General features: G+C 38.1%; 1 protein-coding gene across 3 annotated transcripts in view; it reads right to left on the bottom strand.

Annotated features, from left to right (window-relative positions):
• The window catches only part of LOC139937528 (uncharacterized), a 56,397-nt gene extending 36,923 nt beyond the window's left edge, over positions 1–19,474 (bottom strand). For all 3 annotated transcript variants that reach the window (XM_071932717.1, XM_071932718.1, XM_071932719.1), the window contains exon 1: positions 18,896–19,474. In XM_071932717.1, coding sequence (XP_071788818.1) covers positions 18,896–19,068 — 173 coding nt within the window. In that variant the 5' untranslated portion in view covers positions 19,069–19,474. The remainder of the gene's footprint in view (positions 1–18,895) is intronic.
• Between the last annotated feature and the right edge of the window lie 1,432 nt (positions 19,475–20,906).

Genomic DNA, 20,906 nt, shown 5'->3' on the forward strand with positions numbered 1-20,906 from the left:
ATTTGATGTAGCACTTCTTCGGTCATCCAAGATGAGGCAATGGAGATTGTAAGGTACAATTTTCCCACTTTTCATATTAAAAGGCAGTGGTTACTGTTGGTAATTACCCAAAATAATTGTTTAGCACAAAATCTTATTGGTAACGAGGAATGGGGAGCTGTTGATAGTATAAAACATTGTGAGAAACAGCTCCCTCTGAAAGGACGTAGTTTTCGAGAAAGAACCACGAATTTGATTTCGAGTCCTCAGATTTAGAATTTGAGGTCTCGAAATCAAGCATCTGGAAAGCACACAATTTCGTGTGACCATGGTGCGACAAGGGTGTTTTTTCTTTCATAAATATCTCGAAACTTCAACGACCGATTGAGCTCAAATTTTCACAGGTTTCTTATTTTATTGATATGTTGAGATACACCAACTGTGAAGACTAGTCTTTGGCAATTACCAATAGTGTCCAGTGTCTTTAATTTCATTTCATTCATTAATTTCACGGGTAAACAAGTACAGAAAATAAGAACATACATACAAACAGAAAAGAGAAGAAAAAATGTAGCACCCCTGATGGATTTTATGTTATCCATAACGGACGGGACACTTTTACTTTGATTCAATACTTTAGTTGAATATTATAAAAGTAGACGTTCTAAAAATCTTTGATCACTGCTCCAAAACACCTTTCTGCATGTACATGATAGTCCTGGTTTGTTTTAAGGTCTACTTGTTATGTATGATTGAATGGCTGCCGAAGATAATCTAATAAGCAATCAACATTTCTTCCTTTTGCCATTTTTAGACTTCCCCTTAGTCGACATAAACCTCCCCATTTAAATTTGTTGCTTTGCAGGTCTTCTATTCTAGTTATAGGGGAGACAAACAGTATGAAGGGTTTACCCGGATCCAATTTTCTTTCTGTAGTACAGAATTGCAATCATCAAAATTGTTCCATATTTTCGTTAAAAGATTCCCTTTTTTGAATCGATTTAGAAAAATAACTTTCCCCATTGAAAAGCACTACGAGATTGGCACTTTTGATGTACAGAAAACAAAATTGTTAACCCGGTTTAGTAAACTTCTCTTCCTCGTTCCCACATCTGTCCAATCACGTGGCACACCACACGACCTCGAACCCAAGGTAATACCATCTGCCCGACTGTGTACATCCCCCTGGTGTCTGCTCACGTACACCCAAACTGTCTATCCCAGATGAATTATATAAGGCTCTGCCACAATCATAGGGCATACACATTTCCTCAAATTAATGAGCGACATTTGTGTCAGTTTCAATTAGCTACTCGGAAGGAAAACCTATAAAAAAATATTTCATAGACGCAGTCTCACAGGCTACCTAGCTGACATGATCGAGGGCTATCATGTCAAATGAGAAGTCATTTTCGTTCCATCATAATGACCCAATGCAGTCTCCTCAAATTAATGTTTAGCCCCTCGGGTTTTCAAAACTTACATGAACTTTTGAAGTACTATATACATTATGTTTTGCAAAAACAAAGTGTCTTGCCTTCTAACACTCTTGTTTCTATGTATATGACTGCTCTCTTTGAACAAGGGTTCAGCATTGGTACTATTGCTCTCTTTGAACAAGGGTTTAGTGGTAAGAACTGCTACCACTTGCTTACATACCCTCTTTGAATCAAGATAGTCATAATGTACAGATTGGTCTAATGATGAAACTGAAATACATACTCTTTTGATTCAAGACAATGTACATAAATGGTTTAATGGTAAAATTTGGACCACTGGAATACCAACTCTCTTTGCACCAAAATAAGGTATACAGTTTAGGTAAATTAATTGCAAAAGTGCTACCATTGGAGTACTTGCTCTATTTGAATCAACATATGTTACATCATTATCATATTTTAATGGTGAAACTGCTACCACTGGCGTACCTCTCCTCTTTTAAAAAACAAGACAATTTTCCTGTACAATTTTCTTCCACAGGAATACCTATATCCTCTTTGAATCAAGTTAAGGTACGGCAAAGGTAAACATGGGAAACTTTTGCTCCAAGTGGCACCTCATCTCATGAAGAATCAAGCTATAAGGTGTCCACATTGATGTTTTTGGAAAAGAACCTGATGGCACCGGTACGCATACTCTCTTGAATCAAGATAAGGTACAGCGCCTGTAGCATTGACACCATTGCTAACACGTGCGTGCTTACTCTCTTCCAATAAAAGAATATATTGTATTTTTTTGCTAAATTATTCTAAATAACTACAACGTGGATTTGCGGTTGCCAGCTGTATCCGAACATGTTGCTGTTTTGGCGTGTGTTGAACTTCACCCACAAACAGGAAATACTGAAAATTCCGATTGCGAGCGTTTCCTTCCCAACATTATGATTGTATTGTTAAGTAAACAAACACTCGAATACAAGTATTATTTCTTCCTCAGTGTCTTATCAGGTAATTATCCATAATTATAGTTCATTAGCCTTGATCTCATTTTAGTGTCGAGTTCTAATAAGGGATCGGGGGGGGGGGGGCTTCAAAAGCCCCCAAGTCATGGTAACGACACTGCATAGCGAATGGAAACCGATGGGCCCAATTTCTTGGAGCTGCTTACACTCAAGAAGTAGCTGAGCACAACAAAGTTATGTTAACGAGAATAAGGTTACCAGCCAAAGTACCATGTCATATGTAAAATCTGTGACTGGTATCCTGCCTATTGTGGCTTAGCAGAAAGGAATTAAACATAATTCTTTGCTAAGCAGCTCTGTGAAATTGGGCCCTGTTTTGTAGTCTGATCATAGATCTAAGTTGGTTAGAAAACCATATATTTATACTTTAAATGTTAAGAATTCACCAAAGCCGGCAAGAAACCTTTGGACGGACGGATTGCGCCATTGATGACGATAGTGACCACCATCTTTGATGTAAAACCATGGAAAAGTGCACGCGTGTACGCACTGCGAACGACTCCCTGCCAATGATAGCTTTTTAACACTTACTCGTTTCATCAAACACGACGGCAATAGACCTTTATCACGGTGTGGTCATCTTAATTTTACTCCATTCCAACTGATTGTAACCAAACTGAGGCTGGACGACATAATAGTCTGGTGCCATGTTTGCACAATGAATGTTAGCTCTCATGCGATGGAAACATGGAACATGACCAAGATGGTGACAGCGTGATAAGGGTCTATTGCAAGGGGGTCTATTCATTCACCGTTTTTTCCCTGAGATAACATTGTTGCGCCTGTTGCACTGAATCATAGCGGATCTTATACTCAATGAGTATCCGTGTGTTAACGTTGAACCCACAACAGCTGGTATGTGATTCAAAATTTCCCTCTGCAAAAACCCACAATGCAAGTTGAATGGCAGCAATAATTACACTAATCAATTATATCCTCTAAAACAGAAACCCCTAAAATAAAGTAAAGGTACGATGTCTTGGTCTTTTGGTTGAAGAAATTGTTCACATTGTCCCTGAAAAGTAACTTAAGTCTTAAAAGACCACTTAAACCCATACGGGGACTATAGGTTATAATGGCATTTAATACATGTCGTGTAATGCATTCATAACATTATCGATGAGTGTCTTTCCTGCATGGTGTCACACACTGTTGTCACTAAAAAGATGATTTGTTTTTGACACCTGGTCATCTGTTATGCAGATTATAATCTTGGCATAAGTTTTGGGTGGGGCTAAAGGCTGACAGCATAGCTTTGTTCTGTCTGGAGTGATGTCACAAGTGTCCGCCCACAAGTAGGAACAATAGGTTCTGTTGCATAGATTATGATCTTGATACAAGTTTAGGGTGGGGTTGGGTTGCTAAGCTTTTAACTGTCTCGCGTGACGTTACAAGTGTCAACCTACGAGGGAACAATAGGTTACGTGGTTCGCCAGGTGTTACACAGGGCATGCTGTTTGGCCCTTTACAGTGAGTCTTCTAAACAATTGGTTTCTGGTTTTTTGTTAAAGTATTTACGTTTAAGAGCTCTTGGGCAAGGGGGAACAGGGTTCACTTATTGGTCCTTATTTATAATGATTATTCTAAACGATACGACAATCTTACAAGAGAGGAACAAAAATAACATTACATGGTCCTTAATGTAAACGATTTATGCTATTTTAATGCACTCAGTTTTATACTTGTACATTGATTGCAGATTGTATACGCACCCCGCTTTCAGACACGTACACCCCTGTACCGCCCCTTATATCCGCCACCATCAACACCTGAAATTGTTTCTTTTAAAGAAAGGGGGAAAACACACTGTTGGTTGCTGCCCAAAATAAATTGAGCGACGCTTCAGCCAGAGACGTTAATTGAACCTCACATCCTAAGATGATATCCCGACTAGCGTGTTGTCAATCTGTAAGAAACTTTGAAATGTCTAACATGATCTCGGCCCAATTTTAAAGAGTTGGTTAAGCATGACAAGTCGTTGTTAAGCACAACAAAAATATGCGTACCAGAATTAAGGCCGTGTCCGAAACGACGACTTCGGCTGCAGCTACGTCTAGATCAGTGCGTCTACCAGTGTTGAAGAATAGGCAGACGCGCGCGATCTAGCCGTAGCTGTAGCCGAAGTCGCCGTTTCGGACACGGCCTAAGGTTACCATAAGGATCTACGTGGTGAATTTGCTTATTGACACGATGCACTAAACATGCTCAACCAGGCACTTGAACTGCATTATACGAAAACACCGACTCTAATTACTTGACTTTCAAAGTCGGCTGCTTCTATTATCTAGCAATATTGGCTGGGTGCTTCTTGAAAAAGAGAAGCTCCAAAATTTATCCTGGAAGATGAGTTATGGGTACAGAGTCGCAATGTGTTCCGAGCGTTCTTCTTTGTCAGCGGTTCGCTGGCCAGATAACTTTTGAGGACCCGGTGAGTCAAAATAATGTCCAAGTAACATTGCTCACCATCGTTGTGTAAAACCACTGATTGGAATGTTCATGATTTCAAACTCAAGTCTCAAATAAATGACACTGTTACAAGAAAATTCCTCAAAGACACTGGACACTATTGGTAAATGTCAAAGACCAGTCTTCTCACTTGGTGTATCTCAACATATGCATAAAATAACAAACCTGTGCAAAATTTGAGCTCAATTGGTCATCGTAGTTGCGAGATAATAATAAAAGAAAAAACACCCTTGTCACTAGAAGTTGTGTGATTTCAGATGTTTGATTTCGAGACCGCAAATTCTAAATCTGAGGTCTCGAAATCAAATTCGTTGAAAATTACTTCTTTCTCTAAAACTACCTTACTTCAGAGGGAGCTGTTTCTCACAATGTTTTATACTAACAACATCTCCCCATTACTCGTAACCAAGAAAGGTTTTATGATAATAATTATTTTGAGCAATTACCAATATTGCCCAATGCGTTTAATACATGGACCAGCTTGTGGACCAGTGAAATGACAACTTAGTCCTTCTGGCTACTCACTGACTAAGTACACGGGTGAACCCTGGTTTCTCGATTCTGTACGATAACATACAATTATTTAACAGGCAACTGTGTTTCGAAATACTCGTAGGCATACGTGCAACTTGTAAAACTTATGTCCTACATATTTTCACAAATGTGCCACTTCCTGAGGGCTATTTATATTCTCCCAACAGCCTGAATTAACAATTAGCCACAGATCAAGAAAACTCAATTTCTTTAGATTAGTTTTTTCCTCAGCCGAGTATAGGTTATACTTCTTCTTAACATTGAACAGTTCCAGGGCGAGGATGTTATCACTTATTAAAGGCACTTGACACCTTTGGTAAATGTCACAGAACAATATTCTGACTTGGTGTATTCCCACAGGCATCTAAATTAACAAACCTGTAAATATTTGGACTCAATTGGTCACCGAAGCTGTAAGTGATTAATGAAAGAAAACACACCCTTCGTTGCACAAATGTGTGCGCTTCATAGCCTAGAATAAAAGGCTTCATGCCTGGACAAATTATGGTTTTGTAACAGCATTATCAAAAAATGGTGGAGGTTTTATCGTCAACATGTTAGCCCTGCATCCTCGATTAGTTTTTTCCTCAGCCTAGTAGGTTTTACTTGTTATTAACATTGCACAGTTCCAGAGCAAGGATGTTATCACATATTATAGATTGTGACCATTTTTGATGTGAGAATCCGCTATCCAGAACAATGCAGCCATGTCAAATAACATGGTTTGTCACAGAGTAGTGGAGATTTTATCGTCAACCTGTTGTATCCCTGTACCCTCGACTGGTATCCGTTACATCAACCATCTTCGAGTCGAAACAAAAGAGACTCCAAGTTTATTAGTACGAGTTTCCGGGTGAACTTATTTTTTAAGAAGGAACTGCCTGGGGGCCTGGGGGCTAAAACACAAATGAGGCCGTTCGTGAATGACAGGGGCAGGAAAGTCCGCATTTTCTTGTATAACTGCATACTTTGGCAAGTTTCTATTTTAAGGAGTTGGCCTATCGCAGGTGTTATGCTGGAGTTCAGGACAATGTCACACACACACTAAAACAGCATGACAGTTACATTTTGTAGTCATAAGTTTTGATACTGTTTCACAGTTTCGTAGGGGGGGGGGGGGGGGGGAGCAATCGATATCCGCGACCCCTCATCCAGATCCCCACCTAAAATATGGACTTTTGAGATGAAATATTACTCCAATAAAAAGTTACATTTTATAAGCTTTAAGATAGAATGTTCAGTGTCTTGGGGAATATTTCTCGTGTGTTTATTTGTTTGTTTGTTTGTTTGAATGATCTTCCCACCAAGAGAACTCGGAAAAACAACCAATCTCTCTCGTACAAACATTGGTTAACGTCTTGACCACGGTGTTTTGGATAATATTTATGTATACATGAATACATTGTACTTGTTTATACTGTCCTCCACAGGCAGACTACAAACAAAAGTATATAGCGTTAAAAGAACGCTTAAAGTGGGTTGTCTTTAAAGCCATTGGACCCTTTCGGTACAGAAAAAAAAAAAAAAAGTTCACAGATTTACAAATAATTTACAGGGTTCACAGAAGGTAATGGTGAAAGACTTCTCTTGAAATATTAGTCCATGAAATGCTTTACTTTTTGAGAAAACGGTAAAACAATATAAATTCTCGTTAACGAGAATTACGGATTTGTTATAAACACATGTCATGACACGGCGAAACGCGCGAAAAAAGGAGTGGGTTTTCCCGTTATTTTCTCCCGACTCCGATGTCCGATTGAGCCTAAATTTTCACAGGATTGTTATTTTATATATAAGTTGTGATACACGAAGTGTGGGACTTGGACAATACTGTTAACCGAAAGTGTATAATGGCTTTAAGAAAAAACCGCAGACGGACTCTACAGTTTTAATTGGCCAGAAGTGCTCCCCTAGACAAACATTTGTGCCCCATTATGTTACCCTTTCAGCGCTGCTGTACCATGATTTTAAAAGTGAGCTTTCAGTTTCTTAATCGTTCCCAAACCTACATCATACCTTTAATAAGGGGTCTGGTTGGTATGTGTGTAATGCTGATGGCCAAGTTATGTATAATGATACAGTACATGAATGTTACTGCAGGTATAGGCATAAATCCTTGCTCCAGGCCGGCGGCATTTCACATTTTTGTTTTTGTATTATACAAGGACGGACCCCAACTCTGATTTCAGTCAGAAATGCGTCTAAAGGCTATTTTTAAGGGGGACATTTTTCAAATTCATTAACGGTAAATCAAAATGAAAAGAAAATACGCTCGGTGTCTTCTTAGATATAAACAATTTCCAACGTGGGAAAGCGTCGCGTCTCGGAGTTCTGTTAAAGGCACTAGACAGTATTGGTAATTACTCAAAATAATTGTTGCCATAAAGACATAATTGGTAATGGAGAGCTGTAAAACCTTGTGAGAAACGACTACCTCTGAAGTAACATAGTTTTTGAGAAAGAGGTAATTTCTCACTTAAATATTAAAAGACTTCAGGCCTGAAAGCCTTTTAATAGGCATCTGAAAGCACACACATTTTGTGCAACTTTGGTATTTTCCTTTTTTTTCATTGTCTTGCAATTTCGATGACCAATTGAATCAAATTTTCCAAAGGTTTGTTATTTTATGCATATGTTTTGATACACCAACTAAGAATACTGGTCCTTGACAATTACAAAAGGTGTTCAGTGCCTTTAAAAAGATTTCCCTTGAAATTGGCATAAGACCCAGCGGCCTAAGACCCTTGCAGACTGTAAAGACCTTATCTGTTATGGATAATTAAACCGCGTTGGTTGGCACGGACGGCCAAATTTTTGGCAAAATGTTCGATCGAAATTTTCAAAATTTCTGCAAACTTCAACAAAATACATTGAGCAATGTTGAGCAAACTTCAACCAAATACATTGAGCAATGTTGAGACCCAATTGGACTTGAACCCCAGACCATCTCTTTGTAAACCAATGCCTAATTTCAAAGAGTTGCTTCAGAACAAAAAGTAGCTATAAGCACTGAATAGTTGTGCTTGCCAGGATTCGGTTACCATCCAAAATATCGTGTCACATGTATGCCTACTATTTGTGAGTGTTACCCTGCAAATGTTCGCTCAGCTGAAAATTGTGAAGGACTATTTCTTGCTGAAGCAGTTGTCATCGGACCTTGATGAAAGATGACATTGGAGGAAAAACCGCCCAAATCTGTTCACCTCCATTACAAAACTATGTACGTCTCTTCATCAGACAGTCCCATTCCAAGCGTAGCCTTAGATTTATGGACGATGCAACGGGGGCACCACGCCCGGAATAGATTTGATTTACTCTTCGATGATGATTGGCATATCAGACACAAGTTTAAAGGTATTCCTTGAGTAGACGGGTTTTCTTGATGCATCCAACTGCACACTGTATACAGATTATCTGTTAGTAAATGCGTTTACCCTGGTTTTAAAACACACAACCAGCCTTCCAATTCGGTGATATTCTTTTTGTGTAAAAACACCAACAAACAAACCACTCATGTTTTGCCCTGCACTTTGGGCAAGTTCAACAAATCATTATTTCGGTTTTTGGCAGATCGAAATACGCAATGGTATTTATGACAGAAATATTTCACTGGAGGCCCGGCCACTGGACGAACCTTTCTGAAGTTCGCTTGCAACATAATTAGTTTACAAAATCACCCATCTGACGTTATTTCTAAACACAAAAAGTTAGGCCAATACATGTTTGAGATTTTAAATGAGTCAGACTTCATTGACTATAGGATCCGGGTCATTTGGACCCGAGGGGTCAAAGTTATTCAGTGTTCATTCAAAAAATTACAAAAATGAGAAAAAGTTAAACATAAATTGAATGAAAATGGTCACATTTTCGCAAAATTTAAACTTGCTTGTTTTTCTTCTGGCTGACATCATGCATTTCAGAAAAGGTCAACAATTATTTGTTTATAATTTCCAAACCCCAGCTACAACACGCTTAAAGTCACCTGGAAATGGTATTTTTTCAAAATAAAGCTTTTGTCACTAATATATGTGTTTTGATGAGTGGAATGTGAATAAACAGTTAACTAAGGTTTTAAAAAAATCAGTTCTTATGCTATTTACAAATTTAAGAGTAGACCCCGACCCGAGAAGGCGCTGTTCGTGACGTCATTTGAGGCAGACTTTGCCTGTAATGCGTAGAGTAAACACAATTGCAAAGTACATGTACGGACCAAGTCGTGAGTTTGTACGTTTAAAAAAAATTGTTTTTGTTTTTTCCGGCAATGCCGACCAGGTGTATTGCTGCTGAATGCAGAAAAACACTTTTTGAAATGTACCAACTCACGACTTGGACGTACATGTACTTTGCACGTGTGTTTACTATACGCATTGCAGGCAAAGTCTGCCTCGATTGACGTCACAAAAGGGGTAGGCGGAGTCAGCCCCCAAACAACTTTATATATTTTTTAAACATATAAATCGTGACAAACAATTACTAAAAAAATTGTTTTATTGTTCGTAAGCATATACTCTTATGTTTGAAAGAAAAAAAATTCTATTTCCAGGCCTTCCAAAAAGTACCTCCAACTCCAACTCGAGCTGAAAAACCCTTGCCCTCGCTTTTTATCAATGCCATTCCTCGTCGATTATGCATTAAAAAAGTGGCTTAATCAAGACCGGCATAATGTGAAAAATAGCAGCACTTGTTTGGTCCAGTTCTTTTATCCGGGAAAAAAAACGTTTTCCAAAGTAAAACACAGACGCCAACAAAGTGGAACCACATCACTGTCACGCGTGTTCCGTTCTGTGATCTCTGCTGTGGCTGGCTATACACGACAAAGGTTATGACCCATAATTAACATGGACCTGTCTGCAAGTTCCTGATACAGTTGGATAACATTCAAGTCTATTTAGTCCATCAAACACAATACACCAATGTTTCAAATTTGAAGTCGCATTGTGAAAGAAGTTTATGCAGTCACGTTTTCCAGAAACAACGGATTACAGTCAATTAAGAAACTTGTGCACATTTTTTTTTCTTTCATGCACGCTTTTTATCTCGATGGCAAACCAGAACGTCATGAAACCAGAACACCATTCTTGGCTCTGGGCTAGAACACCATTTTGGACTCTATTTTATAAAACGCAAGTATGGGCGTTGTGCTCGAACGCCATTCTAGAACACCGTCCTGAGATACATGCTATGTATGGCACACCACTGTTGTAAAACTATAATTCTTGGATCTGTTTTAGAACACCTTTCTGGGCTATGCTACAACTCCATTATTGGCTAATTTAGAATATGTTGCTTACATATGCTGGGCTCTATGATAGAACACCATTGTGGCTCTGTGTTATAGAAATTAGAAGATCATTCTGTGTCATATCCTAGAACACCATTCATAGCTCTAGCGGGCTATAGAATACTGTTGTGTTGCTAACTATTCTGCAGCCGATTTCACACACCTGCATTAGGTCCACACGTGTGTGGCCCCAAACATGTACCTAGATGTAGCCCGGACCTAGGTCAGGCTACATTTAGGGCTCGGGCTACATTTAGGTGCCGCACACACGTGCGATATTTCTTGGTGTTAGTGGTGCACAACTAATAAGCAATACAGGTTGTGCAGGTAGATTCAGTTGCGCACAATTTCGTGAAATCGGTGGCTGTGCTTTATTGCTAAAATTCTCTTGCTAACTATTTCGGACTCAATGACATCACCATGCTGTTGCTCAGACCGCAGTTCATGTTTTTGGGGGAATACAGGTATGACTTGGGTGACTGTTATTCTGTTTCTGGAACACACAATATGTTTGTTCCGTTCTACAATCTCTGAGTTTATATAGGACATGGAACTTATTTTACTTAGGATATCATTATATGGGTTTGTATCTATTCACGTCCGGTAGCCAGTGTATGTTTTCGTGGGTGGACTCGGGTGAAAGGTTTTACAGGAAGTTGGGAGTTCGTTGAACATTAAACAAAATATAAAATTATGTAAGAAATCATGAAGGCAGCAGGTACATTGCCACACCAAGCCACTTCATTCCCCGCGGAAGGTGTTTAAAGAAACAGGTTTTATCAAAATGTGAAACTACAATTCCCGATCAATTAAGGAGAGGACACTCAAGAGATAAAATTGCAATATTAACCTACATTTTAATTACAGCATTGGGAATTTCATGGAAGGGTATACTGCAAAACACTGGGGTGTTAAAACTGACAGCACTGATATTGTCAACAAAGAACAAATATTTACATAGTTTTGTATATAAAAACCTTACACCATAATAAGCACGGGGTTGAAATGTCCACCTTCATGATATATAAAGGGTTTTAAATTAAAAAAATATTTCTTCCAAAACTACCTCACTGTTATGTTAAAGGAACACGTTGCCTTGGATCGGTCGAGTTGGTCTTTGAAAAGCGATTGCAACCATTGTTATAAAATCCACATGTTAGAAAGATGATTTATAAGTAGAATACAATGATCCACACACAAGTATTTGTCTCGGAATTGCGTGGTTTCCCTTTTACTTTGCGAACTAACACGGTCGGCCATTTATGGGAGTAAAAAATTTGACTCCCATAAATGGCCGACAGTGTTAGTCGACGAGGCAAAAGGAAAACCACGCAATTTCGAGTGATACTTTTGTGGATCTTTATATTCTACTTTCACAATATCTTTCTAATCAAATGCATTTTATAACAAACGGTTACAAACGCTTTTCAAAGACCAACTCGACCGATCTAAAGCAACGTGTTCCTTTAACCCCCAAATTATGTTAATATTGATTCTCTCCTGGATAACTATAATTATGTGACGACAACCCATTGTGTCAATTTTAAAACCCTAGTTTTTGCAGTGTAGAAAATAATGAAGAGGTTTGGGAGGTAAGACCCCCGCTCAGCATATATATATATATATATATATATATATATAGGTCGAAGTAAACAGAACCTTTCCGTCTTTTCGGGTTCAACCATTAAGGGGTCAACCATGGGGGTTTCCTTCCTCCATGGTTCAACGTACAAATCCCTTCCCAGTCATCAACTCGCTTTAGACCTACTCCTCCCACTTTAAAGAAATAGATCCCGGTAAGTTTAGTCTTCCTCAAGAAAATATACCGAGCATCCGGCCCATCGTACACGCTAAGAAAACACAAGATTCCAGTAGACGTGCAACCAAACCAGAAATCTCCATCAGTATTAATACTTCAGATTGACCTCTGCCCTTTAAATTAGTTTACCTGTCTTAGAGTTAGAGTCATAGATTTTTTGAGGCCAAATTTAAGGCACTGAAAACTATTGGTAATTACTAAAAATAATTGTTAGAATAGAACAACTTATTGGTAAGGAGCTATGGAGAGCTGTTGCTGGTAAAAAACATCGTAAGAAACATCTGAAGTAACGTAGTTTTTGCGAAAGAGGTAACTTCCCCTTCAAATAATAAAATACTTATTTTGCAGATGAACGCAAACACACTTGTGAAACAATTTTTTTCTTCTTCTTAGATTCTCTCGCAAATTCGATAACCAATATTGAGCCCAAATTTTCACAGGTTTCTTGTTTGAAGCATAATATGCTTGCTGTTTGGACACACCATGAGAGCATACATGTCTTTGAAATACCAAACCTTTACAGTGTCTTAGATAGTGATTTATACGCCAATTATTTATCAATAAAGATACAATAAAAGTTGCCCGTGGAAAAGGAAGTTTAAGCGGAATTCAGTGTCTACTTGCCGAGGAACAGGGACAAAACTCTACATAAAAACTCTTAATGTTGTCTGCATATTAAGCAGCTCTACTAAAATTGGACATAGGGCCCGAATTCACAGAGGTGATTGAACACATAAAAAGAAGAACAGAAAACCTATCTTGCTCTCCAGAACAAGAGTGCCAACAAAAATAAAAGGGCCAAATTTCATAGGGCTGCTAAGCACAAAACTTTGCTGAGCATGGAATTTCTTCTTTGATAAAAACAGGATTATCAACAAAATTTCCATTTATTGCATACTGCTTGTTATTGGTATTCAGCTGTCGTTTGCTTATCCATAAAATCACGTGGAAATTTTATTTGGTTGGTAGTCCTGTTTTTATCAAGGCAACAATTTTCATGCTAAGCAGTTTGTTATGCTAAGCAGCTCTATGACATTGGGCCCTGGTCACGTAATGCGTCTGCTACTGCTCACAGTTTCGCTTGTAAGTAGGATTCAAGAAGTTAATTAGTAAACTCGTTTTGCTTAACAGCTTTATGAAATCGGGGCTAGGTCAAATCCACACTCTGACTAATGAGTGTAATCTATTTATAATCTGGGCGAATATACATCACTAACGACGTGAAAAGGAACCCTTAAATTCCAATGGAACCAAGCTGGTTTTGAACTGTTATTACTGTCTCGACATCTAAATTTGGCCTGCGCTAAACCTCGCACTTTTGCCGTGTCGAATTCAAATGATTTTCGCGCGACAAAAGTGCGGCAATAAAACGAATCGGTGACAAACATCGAATTTATTGAATTAATTTGCCGCACTTAAAGAAATTCAAGATTGCGTCGCGGGAAAACCGTTGCCAAAGAGTCTTCTGACATGATGGCAATGAGAACTGTGACACTTAAATCATGAGAAAATCATAAATCATATTGTCTTACTATTACCATCGTTGTGAGTGGCGTTCATTGTCCTTTTTTTAAAGAGTGTACTGTCAAACGAAATTAACTAATTTTATTCTGTAATCTACAACATGTCTGTTCCAGTCAGAAATTGCGTCCTATCACACCCCGGAATACTCCCAGCTATGGAGAACATTCATGTAGATAAATGCACATAAACAACGTTTTTCAGGACAATTTGACATAAACTCTAAACACTTCCGGGTCAGACTTAACTTGCATCCGGGTCCCGTGGGGCCTGACCCAATTACTTACTGTAATTACGTAGGCTGCCTTATAAGTTAACAGTTATTGACGTAGTTAATATTTGTAAAGAATGTTGCATGGATTTCCAATACCTTTTACATAAGCCAAACATTCCCACCAAAATTTTCGAATTGCTACCAGCTCGTTGCTTTATATGCATGAACATGTTGGATTTACCATGGAGGAATTTACGGTATTTACTAAATCCTGGTGTTATTGGAATTGTAAGATATTGATGGGTTTGTGGAATAAGGGAATGTACAACTGCATTGATCGTTTTACATCCTGTTATGACGTCATGAAACAGCGCCCCCATCTATAGAGCGAAACATAACTTTTAGTTTGAAAACTGCGTCATAAACACTCGATCCTCACAATTTTATAACAAACAATACCACCCAAATGAACATCTTCTAAAATGATCACTTTTCAAGAATTGCAAGACGAAAATGATCAAAAAAGATACCTTAAAAGTCGCCAAAATTTGTTTTAAGTTTTTTTTTTACCCAAAGCTAAAAACTGTCACGGTATTTTGATACCTAATAAAGTCAATCGAGGTGAGATCAGCCGCACGAGATTTGTAGACATACTTTCATTGATTTATATTTAACGGAGAGGGAGGGGGGCATTTAGGACGAAATGATTTCGCAGGTACCAACATTACCATCTTTATAATAAGCATGCTTTCGGATTAAAAAAAATACGAAATGGCGTAGTCTTTTCGGGGTCTACCAAGTATGACTTAAACTCTACAGGTCGGAAGTATTTAACAGAAATGACTGTTTTGCCCCCAAAATTAGTGATTAGACACGGATCGTGAAAGTTAGCAATTAAAGTGGTGTGCAATATCCGACCTGAAGTGGCGTCCTTGACCAATTAGACACATCCATGCAATTTTAAACGATTATGTTTTTTTTAAGAAGGTAAGGAAGATGATGTTAGAAAAAGTACCGAAAGTTCAAGATGGGTTTGCAATAATATGGCCGAGCACTTCCTGTGAGCTTGTCAGTTATATATGAGATTAAAGACACCCAGAACATGTCACTTGTTTTTCAAAAATGATGACTTGGAACATATCGGGGCATTTCCTGACAGTGTCGAATCATAAATCCATCAAAAAAGGAATTGAATAACACATGTGATATTTTCCTGTTAGGTTTGTGTCCTTATGCAATATTATAAGTATTCAGTCAGGATTGTGTCACCGTGTATTACATGATGTAAAAAGTGGAAACGTGTAGGCCCAGAGCTTTTTGTTGTGTGCAGTGTTGTCCCTGAACGGTGGTCCACTGGCCAAATCAATTATATTTATATTTTGATGTACAAATTAAGACAAATAAAATTTACTGCTTTTGAAAAAAAAGCGCATTTTAAAATAAAGCCGGCTTCTGAAAAAATCACTGCTAAAAAGAAACTGCTAATTGAAAAATAAAATAAAATAAATTTCTTTAAAAAAAATCGGTGATGGCACCAACGGTTTTTCCTAGTAATTATTGTGATCAGTTTGTAATTTTAGTAATTGTTATGATAATTTAAATAACTTTTTGATAATCCCCGGATTGATAGGCACTGGACACTATTGGTAATTACTCAAGGTTTTGAAAGTATAAAACATTGTTAGAAACGGCTCCCTCTGAAGCAACGTAGTTTTTGAGAAAAAAGTAATTGTCTCACTAAAATAGTAATAATAATTAGCTGAAGCCTTTTTGTATGCATCTGAAAGCACACAAAGTAATGCAACAAGGATGTTTTTTTCTTTATTCCCTTGCAACTTCGATGACAAATTTAGTCGAAATTTACACATCTTTGTTATTGTGTGCATATGTTGAGATACACCAAGTGAGAATACTGATCTTTGACAATTACCAAACGAGCCCAGTGCCTTTAAAGGATTTCAGATTTTGTTTCCAGGTTATGGATGATAATCTAGAAGAAACGAATGCGGCAACTTGGCACACGCGTGTAGGAAGTCTGTATCCCACGCAGTATACCCCGATGCGGATTAATGTTAGGGGAAACAAATAGTCGCTATGTTGGTAACGAGTTTTAAATAACTTTCTTTTTGCGGTAGATAATAGCCCCGGAACGAGAAATAGGTTATTTAATACAGGTGGGTTCAAGGTAAGTTTTTAGTTGGTATATCCTGGCACACCACAATGTAATATACACCGAACTTTTTATAATAATTATTCTCTGAATATTACGGTGTACCGCTATAACATTTACAGTTACTGTCGTAATTGTCCACAGGATCCGTTGATACTGACAAAAGTCACAGACAGTGTGAATGTTTTGTGTGATCAATCATTACATGAAATAACAAAAAAATAATTGTAAAATGTCGGCTTAAATTTAATGTGGGGGCTATACCTTTGGTTTTTCAAACCGATCGACTGTTTTCAACCTATATAAATCAATAAAACTTATATCTGAAAGCTTTATTTTGGTCGCGTTTTTGAAATAACTATATCCAAGTACAAAAACTGTTTTTCTTTATACATAACCGCATTTTTTCGAAGTGATTTTTTTTCTTCATATTTGCTTTATTTTTTATCGAAAGCTGCTGTAGGCCTCCTACTAAGTTTTTGTGCCATAGATTTTAAGAGTGACTACAAAATGGTTACCTTCCCTTACAAGGATCGGACAAGTTGACAAAACAGTCGTAGACAATGTTTATGTTTTGTGTGATCAACCATGAAATAGCTGACCTGTGAAAATTTTGAGCGTGGGTCCGTTGTGTCATGGGTCAGGAGAAATTAGTGATTAAACCATGTTTTAAGATGTAAACACATTTTCCTTAATTTGGGCTGTAACAACAACTGAAATCAGCTGCCCAGAGTAACTTTTGTTATAGTTTTTCTGATACAGTTTTCTCGAACATAACTTGATTTCAACGAGTAATATTTTTATAGAGAAAAAAAAGGCTTTTAGTATGAACTTCATACCAGTAAGCTTTCATATTAAAATTAAACAATGATGTTGTTTATTCCTTACTAATTGTGTATAGTACCTTTAAAGACACTGGACATTATTGGTAATATTGTCAAAGATCAGTCTTCTCACTTGGTGTATCTCAACATAATGCGTACAATTACAAATCTGTGAAAATTTGAGCTCAATATTGTCGTTGCGAGATAAATGAAAGAAAAAAACACCATTGTCACACGAATTTGTGTGCTTTCAGATGCTTATTTTCGAGACATCAGAAACGAATTCTGAGGTCTCGAAATCAAATTCGTGGAAAATTACTTTATTTCTGGAAAACTACATTACTTCAGAGGGAGCCGTTTCTCACAATGTTTTATTACTCGTTACCAAGTAAGGTTTTAATGCTAATAATTATTTTGAGTAATTACCAATAGTGTCTACTGCCTTTAATGACACAGTTAGGAATTGACTAAAAATTCCTCGAATGTTCTATTATGTTCTTTTGCTAATCGAACACACTACACGGTTTGGGTGAGTACAATTTGGACACACAGTTTAAAAATTGGGTGTCCCAATTTTAAACCTGCCCGAAAATGAGGACACCCTTTTTTACAAAATCTTGGCTGAAACCTTGACTATGCCTAATCTTTACTTCTTTCATGTAATGATACAGCAGTCTCTTATAAAAAATGAATGACTTCGTCTTCTTGTTAAACTCGAGCACTACGACCTATTGCCCACACTATGCAATACCATGGTAATAATAAACATAAGGAAGGATATGATGTATTGTTGATTTGCTTTTGTCAACTCCCAGCTAATCTGGACGATCTTGTCCCAGTGAAGTTGTTTTTGTGTGATTGAACAATGATTGAACAATTGCGTATACATGCCGCAGTTGTTAAAAACTATGCGTGCGTTGCTGGCTGGCTATACCCAACTGGAAGTAGAGTTACTCCAAATTAATGGCACTGTCTGTGTATATACTAAACGCATACACAAGCTATGGCACAGAAACGTGACCCTTTGATGGGGACATGGATATAGTCCAGACAGACAAATCTAACGTTGTCCCAATTTTTAATTGAGAAAAACATGTTGGTTGCCAATATCATAATCGACAACGTGGGGCTGTGTAACATGTTCACAACACAGTTGGCACACCAACCTCTTGGTTTATGTTCACCACAACAGTTGGCACACAAACCTCTTCTTTAAGTTCTTAGAAGAAAATAAAGACACGAATGGGGTTGACATTACCAAAGAAGTACATCGTCCTTTGCTGTAAGTTTATGATAACTTCGCGAGCCGCAATGTGGGAAACAGCTTAAAATCCCGGTCTCCTCAATAATATGTTTTGCGGTTTTTGTTTGTCACGGCAGTGACTAAAAATCAAGGATTTGTTTTTTTTGGAGTGAAGGTAATTTTTTATCAAGGAAAAGGTAGACATGAAACTGTCTGGGTTTCTCGATGGAAGCAAGGAAGTAAGTATGAGAGTGGCATAAAGGTAGCATAGGCCTATATGCATTTCTACCTCAATAATGGTAGGCCTATATGACTTGAATTTTTACTAGAGAACTTGTGATAAATAGTATACTGGAAACTAACAACGGATAGAGTGTACTCACATGTAAGAACAGACGTTTTCTCCACCGGCAATGGGATCCCTGCAAGAAACCACGGCGGTAAAAACTGCCAGAAACACGAAGACAACACAAGACGACAGACCCATGTCTGCTATCAACCTTGTCCTTCCACGACGACCAAGACTGCTGCCGTGTTGTGAACAATATTCCCCCATGAGTGGAGTCACTCAAGCTACGCTCAGAAAAAATCAGTTTCACGTTGTGTTCGGTGTCCCGTGCCGCGTGGGAATCAAACCACACGGGGAAAGGCTCCTTCTTTTAATCACATGTGGTGGTCCATCCGATGGTAGGGGGAGAGTACGCAGAGAGCTTTATTACTAGTCGACAGTGATTCTCAATTGCCACATCCTTCCGGAGAAGAAGCTGTTTAGCCTGCCCCGAAGAGTACCTCAGTAGCGTAGGCCTAGTATCTGCTTGTTGTGTAAGGAAATGCTTACACGATGGGGGCTGCAACCTGCCGTCTATCATAAATAAAAATGCCGACGTTCCCGTTGGAAACATTCAGTAATGTAAACACACTCCGTAGTAATGATTCTTTCGCCAAGATCTATCACTCTGTGAATCACTTTTTCTGTCTTCTGCTGCCAGTGAAATGGCAACTCTGATTTGCAGTGCGCATGGGCAACATTGGGGAACTGGTGTGATTGGCTGTTGGGGTTTTCTCCACATGGGGGAGGGGGTAGTCCTAACTAATTGACAACATTAACAAGTTGTTCGAACTGCATGATGTTTAATTTATCGGGCTAGATATGTATAGAAATTGACACCAATGATAAAAAACCAGCGGTGGGTATACTGAGGGGTGCACTGTGGGGGAGGGGGCATGAAAGAAGGAGGGGGGGGGGGCTGACATTCATTTCGTTACATTGGGAAGATTACGGACTGCATGGCTGGTGGGGCACCTTTTCCCACACATTTTGTTGGCAGATTGTAATAAAAGGCAATGATAGAAAGGTGAGACCAACAAAGAGTAAACAAATAAATATATTTTCCCTTCTTTTGTTGCTGTCAACCTACATCAGTTACAAGTTCAAATATTAAACGCTTAAAACGCTACTAAATAAAGCTATATTATTGCAAAATTGGCCTATTAACCTGGCATAACAATAACAGTCACAAGTAAAGTATATAAAAAACTCCTGACTGATAGAACAACATTGAGTCTCCCTAGATGTGTAAAACTTTGACCGTAATTGGAGCACAAAAACATGAACTGAACTGAAACAAAATTGAAAAAACCAGTTATTGTGCGATCAACTTGGTCCCCATTAAGTGTGCCTGTGTCTGGTCGGATTTTTCCTTTTGCACTAGGTTGTTTTTTTGATGTTTGTTCACCGAAGTTAAACATTTTAATTAAAAATTTATGTAGAAAATAAAATCATTCAAAGAGAGTGGATGTTGTAATTATAGAAAGACCATTTCATCTTGTAATCAATCAACCTTGATAGAACTGAGGTTTACGGATCCCTGGAGAAAGGCCATCCATTTCGCCTTGAACATCTGAACAGTGCATAAACGTGTTTTCAAATTGAGAATCAATTATTTCAGAATTATTGTACGTTAAAATGGAATCATATAGGAAATACACGTTTGCCTTAAAGATGCTATGTCAGATTTTTGGCCGATTTGACCCCAAAATTTTGATTTAAAATTCAATAGGTATTTTGAGAAAGTCGAGAAAGTTACAAGGTCGTTTGAGCCTTTGCTCAAAAAAGTCCGCCAATTATTAGTAGCAGTGAAATAAAGTGCTATACTATCAACAGCTCTCCATTGCTCGCTCGTTACCAAGTGAGTTTTTTCGTTTTTTAACATTTATTTTTTAGTAATTACCAATAGTGTCCAGTGCCTTTTAAAGATCTTGTCTGGGCTCCTCCGTTCTTTCGTAAACATTGTGATGTCATGAGTTACGCGGTCTCTAAAGAATGCTGGTGGGAAATACATATGACGGTTTGTATTACCAAACAAGATGTTGTTTTTAAGAAGTTTCGAAACC

The sequence above is a fragment of the Asterias amurensis genome, chromosome 5 (genome assembly GCF_032118995.1).
Source record: "Asterias amurensis chromosome 5, ASM3211899v1".
In the NCBI taxonomy this organism is placed as follows: Eukaryota; Metazoa; Echinodermata; class Asteroidea; order Forcipulatida; family Asteriidae; genus Asterias; species Asterias amurensis.